This window comes from Phoca vitulina, unplaced genomic scaffold (genome assembly GCF_004348235.1).
Source record: "Phoca vitulina isolate PV1807 unplaced genomic scaffold, GSC_HSeal_1.0 scaffold85, whole genome shotgun sequence".
NCBI classification, from domain to species: domain Eukaryota; kingdom Metazoa; phylum Chordata; class Mammalia; order Carnivora; family Phocidae; genus Phoca; species Phoca vitulina.
In genome coordinates, this window is record NW_022589788.1 from 2,394,761 (window position 1) to 2,412,531 (window position 17,771).

A 17,771-nucleotide genomic window follows, 5' to 3' on the forward strand; every position below is an offset into this window, starting at 1 on the left:
TGTGGTGTGGCCGGAAGGAGCCCCGTGTCACCCACCGGGCTCTCGGGGAGCAGGCTGTGGTGGCCTCTCCTTTGTGTGATGTCACAGATGCGTGGATGTCACGTGCACGTAGGTGCAGAGTTGTTCAATTCTAGGGCGACACTGTGATTAAAAGGGTACGTGGGACCTAATATGTTTTAGAGCCCAGGTCCTGCTGGCCCCCTCGGAGATGACTTCTGTTGCTAAATCACATGAATAGTGTGGGAAAATGGAGGGAAGTATTTCCAAGGTGGTTCTCACTTCCTTCAGATCTCTGGTTACTCTGGGTCTCGTTCTTACTTAACGAAGTAGAGCTTCTCCGGGACTGCACGTTCCTAGCTGCTTCCGGAGCTAAACCGTGCGGCATGTGCTCTGTAGATCTTCAACCTGATGAAGTTCGACAGCTACACCCGCTTTCTCAAGTCCCAGCTGTACCAGGAGTGCATCCTGGCCGAGGTGGAAGGCCGCTCGCTCCCCGACGCGCTGCAGGTCCCCAGCAGCCCAGCCTCCAAGCACAGCGTCAGCTCGGAGCACTCCAGCGTGTCCACGCCAAAAAAGGTACCTGCGCTCCGGCCGCATCCTCTCAGCGAGGGGAGCTGCCCTGTGGGGAGGGAGAGCAGAGGCCGCTGGGATGCAGTGCCCCCCCGGGGACAACACAGCCCCCCCGGGACGCACCCTGTGCCCGTGGCTGGGGGTGGGGGTTCCGGCCGGCGGCAGAGCCGCCCTCATGCTTTGGGTAACGTTGAAATCATGTTATGTTAACGTCTCCATTGGATGGCAGCTGAGCGGAAAATCGAAATCAGGAAGATCCCTGAATGAAGAGCTGGGGGATGAGGACAGCGAGAAGAAGAGGAAAGGAGCTTTCTTCTCTTGGTCAAGGACCAGGAGCACCGGGCGGTCCCAGAAGAAGAAGGAGCACGGTGACCACGCAAACGGTTCGTGGTGTGCAGATGGGTGGCCGGGAGGTGGCCCGTTTGGGCGCAGACAGGGTGGTGGGGCCAGGCCAGGAGGGCGCACCTGGGGCGCGTAGAGTGCAGTGCTGTGTCCCGGGCGTGGCCCTTCCGGGGCGGGCCAGCCAGAGTGAACCAGGGCGGCTTTAGTGCCTTTTGAGAAAGGGGATGAGGGTGCATGCCAACCCACTCCCCCTCGGGTCAGGGCGCCCTGCAGGGGTGGGCCTTGCATCCCGTCCTCTCCTGGCCTCTCGTAGGAAACTGGGAGGAGAAGAAAAATACAAGTGCCCTACCTGTGCACCCGGACCGCTTTCTTCCAGGTGTGCGTAGGGTTATATGAGCCTTTGTAATTTCTTATTATTGTAAATCTGAAAGGTCACCTGTTCTAGATATTTTCTTCCTTGGTTTCTTTCTTGTGCGTAGCTCAGAAGATGGTGTGGGAGGGACAGGCTCGTCCTGGGAGGTAGGTCTGGGGGAATGAGAGCACTTTCTGGATAAGGCAGAAAGAAACAGCCGCTGACACCGGGCATGAAAAAGCACGAGGCGGAAAGGCCTTGGAAGGATTTTCTCCTTGAGGGATTCTCAAGAAAGGGATTGTTTTCCTGGAAATAACCCACAGGCTCCAGGCCTGTGGTCCCCAAGTTTGGGGCATTTATGGAGAGAGCACAGGCAGGGAGCACCTGCGGGTGAGAGGCAGTGGCCACTCCCGGGACGGGGCCAACGCTGTGCCAGGCGGTCTGGATAGCATTCGTCTTATCTCCTCCTCAGAGCAGCCCGCCAACTCTGTCTTCTTGTACCCATTTTACAGATGGCTGTGCTCCTGGGTCGTGCTGTGGGTGGTTAATGCAAGTGTTCTTTCTAAAGGCCGGGCAGACAGACTTGCAGAATTCAACCAGTGAGAGACCGCTGTGGGGGTGGGAAGAGTTGTTAGATGGGGGCAGGGACCCCTGAGCACCTGGGAGACAGGACAGTGGGCCAGTGGCTCAGAAGGTCAGCGGGACCCGGGGCTGCCGTCTCCTTACTCCCGGGCCTGCAGCTGCTGGCTGTGGCTCGGCGGCATGACTGGGGAGCAGGTCCCGTGTTCTCGAAGGGCCTCTCTGGGTCAGTTTTCATGCTCTTTAGCCAAAGATAGCAGTGAGTTCAGGTGGCGGTGGTGAATGGCATGGTTGTCCGCTCACTTGGGGACTTTGTAGGAAGATGTGACTTGAGCCGTGGGCAGAGGTGCGGTAACCGGCTGGGATGTTTTCATTTGGGCCCAGAAGCCACATGTTGAAATAAAAATCCCAGATCAACCGAAGGGACGGCAGGTCCTGCACCAGGAGCATGGACTTGTGTTTCTGACCTGCTGCTAGCCGCCGGGGGGCCTGGGGTCCGGCTGCGGCCAAGGGCAGAGCAGAGCATGCCATCTAGCTATGCCCAGGGGGTGCGCCTGACTGTCCGCGAGGGGAGGCCGTGCCTCGGAAAGGCTTCTCCACGTCCTTTGTCTGCTCAGCCTGAAGGGCGGGCGGGGTTGGGAGATGCGACAGTAAGTGGGGAAAAGTAGGGCTGGTGCTGTTTGGTTTTCTGAGTCATTGTGTTTCCCCATCAAGAGCCCCTGCACGCCAATGGAGGCCTGGGCCGCCGCGAGTCACAGGGCTCTGTGTCCTCCACGGGGAGCCTGGACCTGGTAAGTCACCACCTCCCCGTCCCCAGGGTCACAGCTGATCGGTGAACCCCGCCTCGGTGTTCAGTCATGCAGAGCCCACGCTCACAAAGCCCCACGAATGCGTGCATTGGATGCGGGGAGCGGGGCTTGGGCCGGGGCCCTTGCCGGCCTAGTGCTCCTGGCCGCGTGCGCACCCGTTTGGCAGATGGGGGAGGGCTGCTCCTTGAGTACTAAAGATATTTCTGGATTTACTCTGGATGTCTTTTTGCTCTCATTCATTTGCCATATTTTGAACTCCCACTAAGAGCAAACAGAAGGCTCAGAAGCCAGGTGCTCTGTGTCTGTCTCACAGTTGGAACATCCCACTAACGCAAACCTTCCTGTGTTTTGTGCTTCTGCCAGTGGGGGCCTGGCCGTGGCGGGGGGCTCCACCTCCCCTCACGCCCTACCCACGTGGCCCCAGTCTCCAGTTAGGGGCCTGCTGGCTGTTGGCCGTGGTCTGATACTAGGTTTGGAAACCCTAATTGTTGCCAACATCCTAGTCACTTGTCATTGTCAAGCGACAATGTAGCATATTATTCCTTCTTCAGTTACACTGTGTATCAGTTAAAGCTGGAGGGGTTTAACCACATGTCAGTTCGGTGTGGCTGCCCGCCAAACCACCCCAAAACTCTGGCTTAAAACAAAGACCCTTTATTCCTGCGTCTGCATCCGTGGGAAGGAAATAGTTGGGCCTGTTTTATCATCAGCCTACCACCTACAAACTGTGTTTTCCGGAATGCAGTTGGGGTGGCAGAGATTTCCAGACTGTCAGGAGGAGATAGTGGTGGGGTAGGTCGCACATGGGAAGGACCTCTGCGGGGGGCCGTCTGCAGCCAGGGGATGCTGTTGTAACTCAGAGACCACAGGAGACGTCGCCGAGAGGCGCAGAGGTCTGCCGCACACACGGGGCCCTGATGGCCCTTCGGTCCGCCCCCTGCCCATCAGGAGCCCCCACATCTGAGTGTGGGTCCTGGTGCTGGGACAGAGCGCTAAATAGCAATTTCCTGCGCTCCTGGCTTAGTCGGTGAATAGTGCAGACGCCTCTCCCTGCCCACCTTCCCCCACCCTGCGGGTGCGTCTCACTGCTGAGCCCTCAGTGAACCTGGGCCGTGTCCTCACCCAGGCAGAGGTGTCGAGCCTCCTCTGGGCGGAAAGGGCACCCGAGGCCTCAGCCTGGTGCTGGCGCTGGTGGGGCGGGCCCTCTGCCAGCAGCTAAAGCAGGATCGCAGCCCCCGGCCTCCCCACACTTACCGTGCTGAGCACTGAGTAATGTACAGAATGGTCAAGAACAAACCAACCCCGCCCCTCACTGCTTTCTCCTGACCTGATGGCTGGTGTCTATGTCGGGGGGTCCTTACCCCCTCGGGTGCGTGTTCCTGCCTCTGAGCCCTTGTCTGAGCTGCCCTAGCCCCTCCCTCAGGCCGATGTGCTGTCCACAGTCCGTGCCTGTCAGAGAGGCCTCCAGTCCTGGGAGCTCTGGTAGGAGGGGCCGGAAAGGCCAGGAGAAGCAGCAGAGGGGCCTCCCTGCCTGGGTTGGGCCCCAGGCCCTCCGTGGGCGATCCAGCCTGCCTGGTGGGTCCCCAGTGCTGCGGACTGAGAGGCAGGAGGAGTGGGTTCCTCAGGCCAAGACGAGAACCCTGAAAACAACACGGCAGGGCCCATCCTATTCTGAGCATGAAAGCTCCTTAAATATGGCCCTTGGAAATGGTTCCACAGGAGATTGGAGGATAAGACTGGAGATGCAGACAGACTTGCTCTCTTCTCTCCTGTGTTGCTGTAGAAGCCCCAACAACTGTGTCGGCTTCTCGTGCCCAGCCCCCCGTGTAGATCTGTCACGGCGTTTCTGCGTGTACGGAGCTGCGTGTGGCCCAGGGAGATGCACCGTACAGTGTCCCGAGGCCCATGCGAGCCCGCCAGAGCCCTTCCCCCGGCACCCTGCGCACCTGCCCGTAACACTTGTCTCCCGACTCCCCAGCCGGAGGCCTGCAGGACCTTGGTGCCAGAGCGGGACAAGGCCACCAAGCCCTGCTGCATCCAGCTCCCCGACGGGACGTCTTGCGTGGTGGTCGTCAAGCCGGGGCTGTCCATCAAAGAGGTCCTGGCTGGACTCTGCGAACGACACGGCATCAACGGGGCTGCCGTCGACCTCTTCCTGGTGGGCGGGGACAAGGTATGGGGCTGCGTGGACCCTCGGGGCCCTGCCCATGGGCGGGTCTGTTGGTCTGGGCAGCTGAACCTGCCCGGTCACCGCAGGCTGGGCTGCTTGAGGCCCTCAGGCTGGCGGCTGCCGCTGGAGCCTGGCCCCCTGCCGGGAGCCCTCAGCGCGCAAACGTTTGCTGGTCTGCAGCGCGGCCTCCTCTGGGCAGCTGGTTTTGAAGCTGCGATTTGCTCGGCGCAGCTGTGCATCCCGGGGCGGTCGGGGGGCGCGCAGGGGCGCGGGCTCGCCCCCCCCTGACGTTGGTCTCTGTCCTCCCCTGCATCACAAAGCCTCTGGTGCTGCATCAGGACAGTAGCATCTTGGAGTCTCGGGACCTGCGGCTAGAGAAGCGGACTTTGTTTCGGTACGAAAAACGCCCCTGCGGTTTGCTGAGGTCTCCGGGCCACGCGGCTGTCTCTGGGGGCGTCCCTGCGAGCCCTGCGTGCTGGGCTGGGAAAGGAAGGCTGGCGCCCCCTTCATGAGCGGGGTGGAGGGTGGCAGCGGCCGCACACAGCCCCCAGGGACCCACGGAGCCAAGGGGTCACTCTCCGTCCTGTGTCGCAGCCGCCGTAGGGCCGCACCCAGGGGCGCGCTGGCGGGACAGCAGAGTGCTGGTCATCTGCCGGGGTGGGGGGCCCTCTGCTGGCTGGGACAGCCCACTGGAAACCTTCGAGAAGCTCCCCCCGCCCCCTGTGGCTTCCTTCTCCTGCTGAAAGTGCTTCACAGCCGTAACCTGGCGCCGTCCTGGTGACCCCACAGTGCTGCCGCATGGGGGTGCCCTCAGGAGGAAAGCTGAGTCTGTGTCCGCAGTGACGCTGTCCGTGTGTCTCCTCCAACCAGGCTGGATCTGGTTCCAATTAACCGGTCCGTGGGACTCAAGGCCAAGCCCACCAAGCCCGTCACAGAAGTGCTGCGGCCCGTGGTGGCCAAGTATGGCCTGCACCTGAATGAGCTGGTGGCCAGGCTGGTGAGTGACGTGGGGGCCCCTCGGCTGTGCTCCCTGCGCGGACGGGTCGGCTCCCGGGCTGCTGGCCCCTGAGGCTCCGCGGACGGGGGCGTGTAGAAGCAGAGGCATGAGGCCCTGGTGGGAGGGCGTCCCCGTGAGTGGAAATCCTCGTTGTTTAGTGACACCTGATCATTCCCAGCGGGCTCTGGGTGATCGTGGAGATGTGGCTTTGGTCCAGGGAAACCAAAACGCGAAACACACCACCAAAAACCCCTGGAATACGGCTGCCGTTTGCAGATGTGCTCGGCTGGCCGCGTGCCAAGGGTACTGATGCGTCCTGCATGTGAGCGGCTGCTAGACTTCTGCTGGTGGCCCCCGGGGTGGGGGGGGCGCTCTCCCTGACACCTCCCAAGTCCCGTCTGCACCGCTAGATTCAAAACTCTGTCATTTCCAAGCAGGACCCCCGGGGTAGGTGAGTGGGTGAGAGCAGACCACACTTTGGGGCAAAGACACCAGCGTGAGCCGGGGCAGAGTCCCCTGTCCCTGTGAGCAGAGGGTGTTTGTGGGAGATGTCCTGGGTCAGGGAGCCTGCGTACCCGAGACCTGGTCTCTGCTGAAAGCACCATGTGTTCCAAGCGCACTATCCTCCTTTGCTGTGAAACCTGGTGATTAATGACACAGTGTTCGCCTCGTGTTCCTTCTTCAGAAAATATACTTTATCAGAGCTATGATTTCAAGTACTTTTAGGATTTTTTCTTTTTTTTTTGAGAGAGTACATGTGAGTGGGGAGGGAGGGGTGAGGGAGAGGGAGAGAGAGAATCTCCAGCAGACTCCCTGTTGAGCAGGGAGCCCCATGCAGGGCCCGATCCCATGACCTGAGATCACGACCTGAGCTGAAATTTAAGACTCAGACGCTTTGACTGGGCCGCCCAGGTGCCCAACAAGCATTTTTAGGATTTTAATTTTTCTCTGACTTGGGCCCCCCTTGTTAAGAAGCCTTGAAATGAGTGAGAGGACCATGTTAAGTTGTTGACAGATATCCTGAGGGTAGCCTGAAGCCCCTTCCCCAGCTGCTGGTCGGAGAGGGACGTGGCCTGGGCGCCCTGCAGCTTACTCTGTTGAGATTCTGAGCTAGCACTTCACCCCTCTGGGCCTCAGTCTCCCTGTCTGTAAACTCGGGTGGGTCTTGGGAGCATGCCCCTGGGCTTGTTCCCGGCTGAGCTGCGTTCGGGCTGCTGAGACCCTGACTGGGAAGAGCGGGTCCACTGCCTTGGGGCTCCGGCCACGGAGAATTCTTGTGGAGTAGGTCGTGACAGATGCGGCCTCTTCAGTGAATGGTGCCCACCTAGGGCAGGAAGGTGGAGAGCAGGGCAGCCCTGTGAGCTGGCGCTCTGTTTCCTCATGGCCAGCGCCAGGAGCTGGCCGCCACTCTCCGACGTGGCATCTGGTCACTTTTATTGTTCTCCCGACTGACGGAACTCAGGGAGCCGACGAGTTCAGGGTCCTTGGTCTAAGTAGTCGGCAGGGGAGGCATTCTGCGTTCACCCCTCACCCTCCAGCCGCATCTGAGGGGTGGGGGGGCGGGTTTTCGCGCGCACCTCACCCAGGATAGGAGCCGTGCGCAGACTCATGCCAACTTGACGCGATATTTAAAGCATCGGCTCTGTGGACTGAGATGTCCGCAGCATTCACAAGCGTTCCTTCCCCCGGGTCTCCGATCCCCGCCAGGGCTCGGAGGCCGTGTTCTCTGTGGCAGGAGCGTGTGGCCAGCCCCGGCGTGGTCCCATGCGTGTTGGCTGGGCACCTATGGGGTGCCCTCTGAGTGAGCCCTCCAAGGTGCTGGGACCTGGGGTCACCTGGCGTGTGACTCCATCATACCTGGAATGGGCTTCCTGTCAGCAGCTGGCCCACGCACAGCCGTGCCGGACAGTTCTGACCCGGGTGAGTGACTCGATGCACCATCTCTGCCTCTAGAGTGGAGAGAAGGAGCCTCTGGACCTTGGCGCGCCCATATCAAGTCTGGATGGGCAGCGGGTCATCTTGGAGGAGAAGGAGCCCTCCAGAGGAAAAGGTAAGCCAGGCCTCGAGGCTTCCCTGATCCCCCTGGCCTGCTGGGGCCCCCTTCTCTCTGCCTCCTGAAAGCCCCCAGCCCTGCTACCCCAGTGGTCTCATTTAGGGTCTCACAGGGCCTGGCAACCCCCCTGCCATGACAGAACTCAGCCCTAGCTGGGCATCTGAGGGGCCCAGCCCGGTCCAGGCCTGTCTGCGGGCCAGAGGCAGCGGGACCAGGAGCAAGAGGGCCTCGCTCGGGGATCTGCCCGCCTGCTGACACGTGGGGGGGGGGTCCTCTCAGCTGTAAGAAGGGGCGACAGGCCTGCTCGACACCCCCTCCCCATAGGATTGCGCCGAGGTTCCAGTGCTCCCTGTGTCCAGGGCTTTGGCCAGAGAGTGCTTCCTCCTGGGAGGCCTCACGGTGGTCTGCCTGCGGGACATAGGCCCAGCAGATGAGGCGGTGGGCTGGTGCCGTCAGCGGTCCCATTGTCGCTTGTGTGCGGGGAACCGGGAGGTTTACACAGCCCTTTCCCTCATGCTGCCTCTGCCGTGACAGGCCTGCCCTGGGGACACTGGGGTGCCCACAGCCGGTGCCCGACCTCGGGGCCAGCAGTCGGTCCCCCACGCTTCACCCCTGATGCTCCTCCTCAGAACACCCAGCCCCCTTCTAGGCGGAGGGCAGTAGGAAGCATGTCTCCTGGAGAGGGCTTTCTGGAACCTCCTACCCAGTACCCAAGCAAGGAGATAACTCTGCAAGGAGCTGCTGGGTGCCGCTTTGGGCGGCTTCTTCCCTTTCCTGGGCTTCCACCCAGCAAGGCTGACTCTGCTCCACAGTGTAGCTGGGCTCACTTATCTCTGCCCCTTGGCGGCCCTCCGTGCTCGTTCCTGCTCCTCTCCCCCCTCGTTGCCGAGGAGGCATCTTCCTGGGCCCACCCTCGGTTCTAGAGAATGCTGTGCTCTCACTCTGGGGCCTGGTACCCGGCCCGGGTGGGGTGAGTGGCCCGAGCAGGGCGTGGGCCTCCGTCAGGGTCTGGCAAGGTCAGACCTTCCGGCCTGTTTGTGCCCAGGGGGGTGTGACAGGGGGTGGTGCAGGCAGGAGCCACCTTGGAGCGCGGTTAGTCCCCTAGTTGATTCCGGGCCAGAGGGGTGGTCTTTGTCCCTCTGGTGCCGGCAGAAGCCAGCCTGCCGTCCCGACGTGGGGCGACGGCCGTATTTGAAAACATGTCATAAGCGTGAGACTCTTCTGCTTTCTAAAGAACATTCGTACCAGACAGTACCTGAAACGAGCTTCTCTTCCGCCACGCCTCCACAAGTCCCCACGCCTGCAGGGGGGACCCGCCGTGCCTCCTGCGCACGTCTTCACATGACGAGCATTTCCTGCCCCGATGTGGCGGGTGGGAGACCGTGGTCTTTGTCCCTTCGTCCTGCACCAGGGGTTTGGCCCATATGTGCGTCTTTAATACAGGATGTCTCGTACCTTGGGCTTCTCTATAGCTTTCTCTCAAAAACAATAGAAATATGATTATATTTGAACGTTCAGGTGGATTTGCAATTCGCTGTAATTATAAAGCATGTTTCATTATGTTTAGTACCCACAGAGAAACAGAAAAGTGCACCAGCCAAACAGAATGCAGCTGTAAATTCCAGTTCCAGAAATCACTCGGCTACGGTAATTGCCCTCTGCCCTCGTCCGCATGGGTCCCTCGCTGCTGGCTGGCGCAGCTCGGGCCGGGCCCCTCACGCTCCTCCGTGCGCCTCCCGTTGTGCCCAGGGGCTGTGCGCTCGGGGCCGGCCCCGCACCCTGCTCCCCGTCCGCTGCCTGGCTCCCCCGACCGTGGGCTGGCTCTTCCCCTGCGTTGGGGGGGCGGTGCCTCACGCTCATGCTCTTGTTCTTGTGACCTTTGTCACTGTGATTGGTTTTTCCGCAAGGCACATAAAGTCTGTGTTTCGGGGGTGCTTTTTGTCTCTAACTGATGGATTGTGTGTTATCATGTGTCTGACGTGTAAGCAGAACTTTGACTTTCCTTCTAATGCAGGGAGAGGAGAGAACACTAGGCAAGTCTAATTCTATTAAAATAAAAGGAGAAAATGGAAAAAATGCTAGGGATCCCCGGCTTTCAAAGAGAGAAGAATCTATTGCAAAGATTGGGAAAAAAAAATATCAGAAAATTAATTTGGACGAAGCAGAGGGTATGTGTACTTTTTACAACTTCGGCGTTTTCTAGTGAATGCGATGTTAGTCTTCCAGGGCCGTCACTAGGACTCCTCTGAGCCACTGACGTCAGAAGGACGCCATCCCTGTCACACTGAGCTGAGCATGCCCCTCGCCCCGGGTCCGTCTGGGGCTGCCGTGCTGCTTCCCAGTTGTCAGACTGAGCATCGGGCCCCTTAGCAGCCAGGGAGTGCCCTTGAGGGGGGCAGCAAGTGGTCCCCAAGGGTCTGCCTGTGCCCTCCCCTCCCCAGCTCCTACGAGGGGTCAGTTAGTGTCAGGGGGTCTGTGTCAGGGTCACCAGTCGGGGGGGCACAGGTGAGGGGGCGGCAGCCAGGAGGGCCCTGGACTTGCTGACCTTGCCGGCCAGAGCCCCGAGGCAGGTCTGCGCCTTAACCTGCTGGCTGGACGCCCTGCCCTCCCGGGCCTGCAGGGAAGAGGGAGGTGGGCTCAGAGACCCAAGGAGAGGTGATCTCTTATGGAAACTGCTTTTTCTTCTGAAAGCTTCTAACGGCAGAATCAAAACTAACAGCTGTTACTGGGACCTGAATTGTGATCCAGGGAGTGCTTGCTAGGCTGCGGGGCCCACAGCTAGCTCCCCATGAAGGCCAACCTGAGCCCGTTCACCCCCCTCCTTTGGCCGTCGCTGGCCACCGAGGAGGCAGAAGTAAGACACAAGGCTCCCAGCCGAGAGCCACTAAGATTTGAGGTTTTAAAGTCCTTGTCATTCTTCAAAGAGTATCATTTAAATACTAGAGAAAGCTCAGCTTAGACTCCTTCTACTTTGAACAGTGAACTCCAGTTACGGCTGGTGGCCCAGGTAAGGAGGCAGGAGCTCTGGGGGAGCCAGCGAGGAGGCTGGAGGCAGAGGTGGGGGAGAGAGTGGGGACCCCGCCAGGACCACGCTCTGTCAGGAGGTGGTGACCCCTCTTGGGGGGACTGTGGGCTCGCTCGTGCCTCAGGTGGCCTCCCCTCAGCATCACAAGGGAACTGGGACGTAGGTACAGGGCTTCCAAGGTTACTCAGAAACCCCGGGCTGGAGTATGGACGATGAACGTGCCTTTCGAAGCGTCCTCACACAGCCGCGTCCAGTCGGGGGTTTTGGTCTATTCGAGTCTGGACTTGAGACAACTGAATTCTCGGGGCGGGGCCTTCCCTGCAGCTCCGGGGGCAGAGAGGGTGCCAGATGGAGGCGCCTGGGTGGCCCAAGCCTCTAGTTTCCAGGGCAGTGGGACAGCCCACGACACGAGCTTTCTAGATGGGGAACTTTTTGCACTGCAGGCCTGGGTGTGGGGCTCTCTAAAGCTTGATCCGTGTGGGTTTTTTTCCACTAGAGTTTTTTGAGCTCATTTCCAAAGCTCAGAGCAACAGAGCAGACGACCAGCGTGGGTTGCTGAGGAAGGAGGACCTGGTGCTGCCCGAGTTCCTGCGCTTACCGCCCAGCCCCGTGGAGCTGGCCCTGCCCTCGCCCACCGCCGCCAAGAGCTTTGGCAAGAGAAGCTTGACCAGCAACGGCAAGGAGAAGGCTCCCCGGCCCCCAGAGTCCTGGGGGCCCACCCGACACTGCCGCGAGAGCCCCGCGACCAGCCCCAGCTCGGCCGACAGCCCGCTGTTCAGTGCCCCCCAGACCCCCTCGCCCCACTCCCAGGAAGCCGAGGACGGGGGCGTCCAGACCATGGAGGGCGAGCACGTGGCCGACCTGACGCTCATGGGGGAGGGGGACATCAGCAGCCCCAACAGCACTTTACTGCCGCCCACCCCCACCCCGCAGGACTCGGCCGGACCTCCGAGACCAGGTACCTCCAGGTTTGAGCCCCCTGCACACCTTTGACTCTCTGCTCCTCCACTGTCCGCCCGGTGTTATCCACTCCGTTTCCAATAAAAACAGAAACAGCTGTGGTAAGTCCCCCTCTACCTAGAATCCTCGCTCTAACGAGGTTCCAACGTGACCTTTGTTGTCCTGCTCACTGTGGGCCACCTCTGCCTTTTCTGAAAGGAGCGCCTCTGCGTGTGGCCAGCATGGGTCCTGGAGGGGCCCGGGGTGAGAGTGCCGGGGCCGGGCGATGCTCTGGGAGGGAGGTGCGTGTGAGCAGTGTCTGCACTGCCCCCCAGCCTCTTCCTCGCTCCCGCGGCCGGGACCGCCTCCCAGCAAGGCCCGGGGAGTTTCCGAAAATGTATGTGCTACTCCTAAAATGTGGATAGCTAGCATTTTTCGTGTTGCAGTCTCAAGACTGGAAAAAAAAATAGCATCTGTCTTGAGCAACCGGGAAAGCCCCGTGTGATTTGGGGGAGGGAGCGTGCTCTCTGGCCCCGGTGCTCCGTAGGGACGGCTGCACACGCCTGCCCGACCCCGGCAGACCACGAGGGGGTGGGGGGTCTGGCCCCGTGTGGGCCGCGCCGTGGCTCCGTTCCCAGGGTGCCAGGGGAAGTCCTTGGGGCTCCCTGGCCCGGAATAGGCCTAGGCGTTCCTCCAGACAGACGCTGGGATTCGTGGGTGTGGAGCCGAGCGGTGTGGGCGCCCGAGAGCGGCAGCTGCCCGGGCGTGAAGCGGGGCTCCCGGCCTTCCAGGAGCAGTTCTGTCCTGCTCCGAACCACGACGTGTGTGCCTGCATCCCCACCCCAGCCCCCCGTCCCCTGTCCCTGGGCTGTAGACAAGGAGCCTTTGCAGTGGACACTTTGATGAGGCCGCTGGTGGCTGTCCTTTCTCCTGTGTGTGCTCGGTGACGCGCGGACCCTGACGCCACGCGTGTGGTCTGCCGTGGGGGGTGACGCTGGTGCCTCCTTGGCTCGGCCCGGCCCAGGATGCCGATGGCAGTCGGAGTGTGTCCCAGGACCGGGGGCCCGGGAGGCATGTGTCGCGGTGTGTTCTGTACGTATGTCCACATCGGGGCACTCTGGGGACGTGTGCCACGTGGGCAGGCTCCCCTGGCGCCCTCCCCCGAGGCTGCGCACGGACGCCAAGCCGGGAGGAGCCGTGGTCTCTCCCCGTGTCGCACTCTTGCACGTCTGCGCTGTGGCTGACTTTCCTTTCTGCTCTCGTTTGTAGACACCCCCGTGTCCCGAGTCTGTGTTCTTCCAAGAGTAATAAACTCTGGACCTTGTCATCGGACTGGTTTAAAGCTCTCTTCTTTTGCTTTTGAAAATTCTTTTCCACTTTCAAGGGGTTTTGCCTTAGTACAGTGGCTTCTAAAGGTTCGCCCTTCACTCAGGGGGTATCCCTGAGCACCTCACGTACACCCACAGACAGACACGGCCGGGGAACGGAGAGCAGCGCGAGGGGGCCGTTTGAACGACCCCGGGAGGCCCCTCGGGGCAGCAACCGGGAGACGCAGCACCACGCTCGGGCCGCGCGGGGGCCTGACGGGAAGGGGCCCCCCTCTCCGGGAGTGCTGATGGCCTCCGTGCTCAGGCCTCCCCCGTCTGCCGTCCCCTCCAGGGGAGAAGAGTCTGGGCGCCGGGTGGTGGTCAGTGAGGCTGCGCGGCTGAGCTCAGCGGCCCGCTCCTCCCAGCCTGGAGCCCGCGGGGCTGGCCGGCCCTGGGTGGGGCTGCGCGCTCCGACGCGGTCCCGGCCGTCTGGCCCACGCGCTTGCCCCACCGGGGGCCGTTTGCCCACAGAACGCCCACCAGCGTGGGAAATGCAGCCACGCCGGGCTTGGCCCCCGGGCATGTCGCAGCGGCCGCGCACTGTCGGGCGAGGGCAGCTGTGCGGGAACACGGGTCTCCCGCGCACCCTGGCCGGAGCGGCCCCACGGCCAGCACGCGTGCCCCAGCCCCCGGGCTCGCTGCTGTGCCGAGACGGAGGGGCTCCGGCCACGGGCCAGGGGAGCGGGCGGGCCCTGAGGCCTTGTGCGGGTCTGTGACGCACGCGTGTCTCCCTGGAGCTGGCGAGCCCATCTGCTGGGAAGGGCCTTGGGCTTGAGCTTCCTTCCGTGCCACACACTCGGGCCCAGCTTGGCGAGGCCGGCAGCCTGGAGGCCTCTGAGTTAGGCTCCTGGTGGGCTCTCCGTGTGGGAGAACCACTGGCCCCATAAGCCATGTGTCAGGCGCCCCCACGTTGCAACGAAGGGGAAGCCACCCCTGAGATTCCTCCGTCGAGTGGGGCAAGAGCATCTGTCGCACCCCTGGGGCCGCCGAGGGGCACCGAGCACTGAATTTTATTTCTCAGGGTTTAGAAGGCAGAGCGCACCCACAGTTACTCTCACCAATTCTCGAAATTGCTGTGAAATATTTCTTAGCAACATGGTGGTCACCAAGGATCGGTTCAGGGTGAAGACGCGGGGCGCTGATGCCCCTGGGCCCTTGGGCTCCGCAGCTCATGGCCACGTCCTCGCCGTGCAGCTAGTTGGGCGGCCAGCATCGGGCCCCCAGGTAACGGGGGGTGTCCTCCTGCCCGCCCTGGTCCACAGTCCCCAGCACCCATGTACAAAGAGGCCCGTCAGCACCCTGCCTGGCTAGAGGACGGGGTATTGGGACGGATGTGTGGACTGAGAAGTGAGTCCAATGCAGAGGGTCCCTGAAAATGAATCCTGTGGTGGCTTTGACACTGATTCCCAGCTGTTTTCTTCATTGTTACCTATTGGGCTTCCAAAGACACCCTGGGAGTTTGTGGGCACCCCCTGGCATTTGCGGTCCTGGGAAGGACCAGCTGGGGAGGTGCGCGTCCTCGGGTCTCAGCAGAGCCCGAGACCAATTCCGAGTGTGGGCCCTCCACGGCCCACGCCCAGGCTGGTGCTGGCCTCTCTCCGGCGTACGAGATGCCTGTGTCCACGTCCTCAGAGAGCGCGTAGGAATTACGTCCCACAGGGCACCTCCTCCCGAGGGAGCAGAATGTATCTGTGGAGCTGAGTGTTTGGTGAGGGCGTCCAGAGCGGCCAGGAGCCGCCTTCAGTGCGGGCCGGTGGCCCCAGCAGCCCCCGCCTCAGCCCGGCCCAGTGCTCAGTGGCATCGGACCCAAGGCGGGGCTTCACTCATGAGGAAAGGGTCAGTGGCCAGGAACCCCAGGGTACAGGCTTGACCATGTGGGATTTGGGAGAGGTCTTTGCAAGGGGACACCTGGAGCCCTTCCGCAAAGGGCTGGGTTTAGAGAAATCTCCCCTCAACTGGCCCTCTGTCCGAGCGATGGACGGGCCACAGAGGACCGGGAGGGCCCCACGCCCCCTCCCCTCCCCAGGCGCCAGGCAGGCGTGGGGAGAGCCCAGCTTTCCTCACCGCTGTGTGGCCATACGGGTGTCAGGGGAGTGGCTCAGGGTCCTGGCTGAGCCCCTCCTAGCCCTTCCGGGAGGCGAGGCCCCTGGGGACCCCAGCAGCCAGCGGCCCTTGGCAACAGTGGGGCCCTCGGTGACCACACGGGCACGGCTGCACCCCTCCCAGGAAGGGGTCCCCGCACAGCCACTGCGGCCCGGGGTCTGGGGGGCTCAGGTACGAGGGATGCTGCTCTCTGGCTGGGGCAGAAGTCGTCCCCACTTGGACACCTCCTCCAGCTGTCCGTGTCCAGGGTCCCCAAAGGCACACCCAGTTCCCAGAGTGGCGGCTCTCTGGGACCCACTGCTCACTTCCTAGCAGACACCTGTAGCCCTCAGTCCCTTCGCACATAGCCCACCCAGCGGGGGTCGCGGGGGCCTAGTAATGTGGTTTCCACGGGAACAGAACTGGAGAGTTAACCAGAGGCCACGGCCTTGACCTTGGCATTGAAGGTAGCCAGACCACGTGCTCTTGGTGTGGCTGCAATCCCGGGAGCCCGTCTTCGTCTGGCTGCTCAGTGGTCAGCCCCCTCGCCCCTCCCCTCCCCCAGCCACAGCCTTGGTGTGTCACCCCTGCTCAGCGCCAGATGACGTGGACGTCCTGCCTTACCGCAGCTGTGTCCAGGACAGTAGCCACAGGGAGGCCTCTGGGGACAGCCGTGCACGTGTCCCCAGCCCCGGGCGCCACCTCCTATTCCCATGTCCCTCCCCACATCTGCACGCGTCCTGTCAGTTGTCCTCTCTCTCCAGCAGAGGTCTGGCCCTTCCCTCTGGGTGGCCGAAGGATCCCCACACTGAGCACCCCTGCCATCCGGGGGCAGACAGCCCAGTCCCCCCCAGTACAACCCATGCCGTGCACAGGGGTGGCCGGCTTTCTCAGGGACACGTCGGCGCTAGGGGCCTGCCGCCAGTCTCAGGACTGGAAGTTGTCAGGGGGCAGCCCTGTGCCAGGGAACTCGCCAGAACCCCCCTTTCCAGCAGAGCAGGTTCTGGTGCTCTGGCCCTGCTCTGGCTGGAAAGGACCTGAGCAGACCTTCTCCAGCTAGATGCCTGGCTGGAAGTCTCCACAGGCTTCCCGGGGCAGACGGTGCTGGCCCAGCCCCGTCCCCAGACCCCCAGCACTGGCTAGGACAACCCCATCCTCCCAGGGCCATGCTTCGCACCCTGCTGTCCCTGCCTTGGTCTGCTCTCCCTGACTCCTGGGTCTGAGTGGAAACCACAGGCTCCCGTGGTCCTTAGTGTGACCTACCCCCCCCCCCCGCTGTCCCCTGCTGTCCTGGACCCCAGCTACAGTGCCCACCCGGGGCCAGCACTGCTGGGGCTCCTGCCTGCAGCCCGTCCCCAGGGCTGCCCTCTCCATGCCCGCACCCGGTCTGGCCCTGAGACTGCTTGGTCCCCATTCTCCCTGAAGACGTCCCCTCCCCTCACTGTGTGCTGCCATTTGCTGTGGTCCAGGCACCCAGTAGGTGCTCAGTACAGATTTGCTGAATGAAGAGCTTTAATCCAGACGTAGTCCAGTGGGCCCGGGGGTCCAAGTGGAGGGCTCCCTTGTGCATTTCATGGGCTAGACCCAGGGCTTTGGTTGGGATTGTCCCCACTCTTTCCCATGGGGACCCCGTCAGCCTCTGTGAAAGCGGGCCGAACGGGGTACCCAGGGCCAGCAGAGGCCTTGGGAGGGCCTGGAAGGGCCAGGGGCCAAGGGCAGACCCTGGGGTCTCTGTCCCTGGTCCTCTCCCCTCCCTGCCAACTTTCCAATTCAGCTGTGCCCACCTCTCCTTGTGCTGTGGGAGCTTCACAGAGATGTCAGGATGGCCTGGAGGGATACCCAGGATCCAGCCTCACAGGTGACACACAGCACGGGGGGCTGAAGTCCCAGCAGAGCACCTGGAGGCCAGGGAGGGCTCCTCTGGGTCAGGAAGGGCCGCGAGAGTTGGATCCTGAAGGAGAGCTTGGAGGTGGCCAAGGGGTCAGGCCATGTCCCTGGACCTGGCCCTGCCAGGGTCGCCCTGTGCCATGCTGTCCCCAAGAGGAGGGTCCTGGCTCTGTGTCACACTCTCCCGACGCGGAGCCTTGGCGGCCTGAGCAGAGCTGGTACTTAGCACAGGGAATGCTAGTGGACAAAGGACGGGGTGGCCCAGGGAAGGACGGACCACAGACAGCCGGCAAGGGGCAGCCGGGGCTCCCAGGGCTCCGGATTGCAGTCATGCTCCAGGATGGTCAGGGCGCAGGGTCTGCGGTGCCCCAGGACAAAGAAGGGTTCCAGAGCCACCCGAGTGGGCAGGAGACAAAGGTTCTGGCTCCAGCATCGGGTCTGGGTGTGTGCGGGCCCCGGGACGGAGGACCTTAATGAGCCTCGCCACGAGGAGACCTCACGCCCAGAGCAGAACCAGCCTCCCTTTGGAAGTGGTGCCCCTGGAGCCCGGCCGGCCGGGGAGCGCCGATGAGGGCTGTGGGCCGGGAGCCGCTCTGGGG

The 17,771-nt window shown here is 62.2% G+C and overlaps 2 protein-coding genes across 5 annotated transcripts in view; one reads left to right on the forward strand and one right to left on the reverse strand.

Annotated features, from left to right (window-relative positions):
• The window catches only part of MFSD10 (major facilitator superfamily domain containing 10), a 631,579-nt gene that overhangs the window by 394,109 nt on the left and 219,699 nt on the right, over nt 1–17,771 (reverse strand). The gene's annotated exons all lie outside the window — the stretch shown is intronic.
• The window catches only part of RGS12 (regulator of G protein signaling 12), a 108,197-nt gene that overhangs the window by 88,621 nt on the left and 1,805 nt on the right, over nt 1–17,771 (forward strand). For 3 of the 4 annotated variants that reach the window (XM_032395580.1, XM_032395581.1, XM_032395582.1), the window contains 10 exons: nt 397–576; nt 800–953; nt 2,558–2,634; nt 4,631–4,825; nt 5,143–5,216; nt 5,693–5,819; nt 7,773–7,869; nt 9,440–9,519; nt 9,887–10,040; nt 11,394–11,855. In XM_032395580.1, the coding sequence (XP_032251471.1) occupies nt 397–576; nt 800–953; nt 2,558–2,634; nt 4,631–4,825; nt 5,143–5,216; nt 5,693–5,819; nt 7,773–7,869; nt 9,440–9,519; nt 9,887–10,040; nt 11,394–11,855 (1,600 nt within the window). Of the gene's footprint in view, nt 1–396; nt 577–799; nt 954–2,557; nt 2,635–4,630; nt 4,826–5,142; nt 5,217–5,692; nt 5,820–7,772; nt 7,870–9,439; nt 9,520–9,886; nt 10,041–11,393; nt 11,959–17,771 lie in introns of all 4 variants that reach the window. The other variant, XR_004298272.1, reaches the window with a different exon arrangement.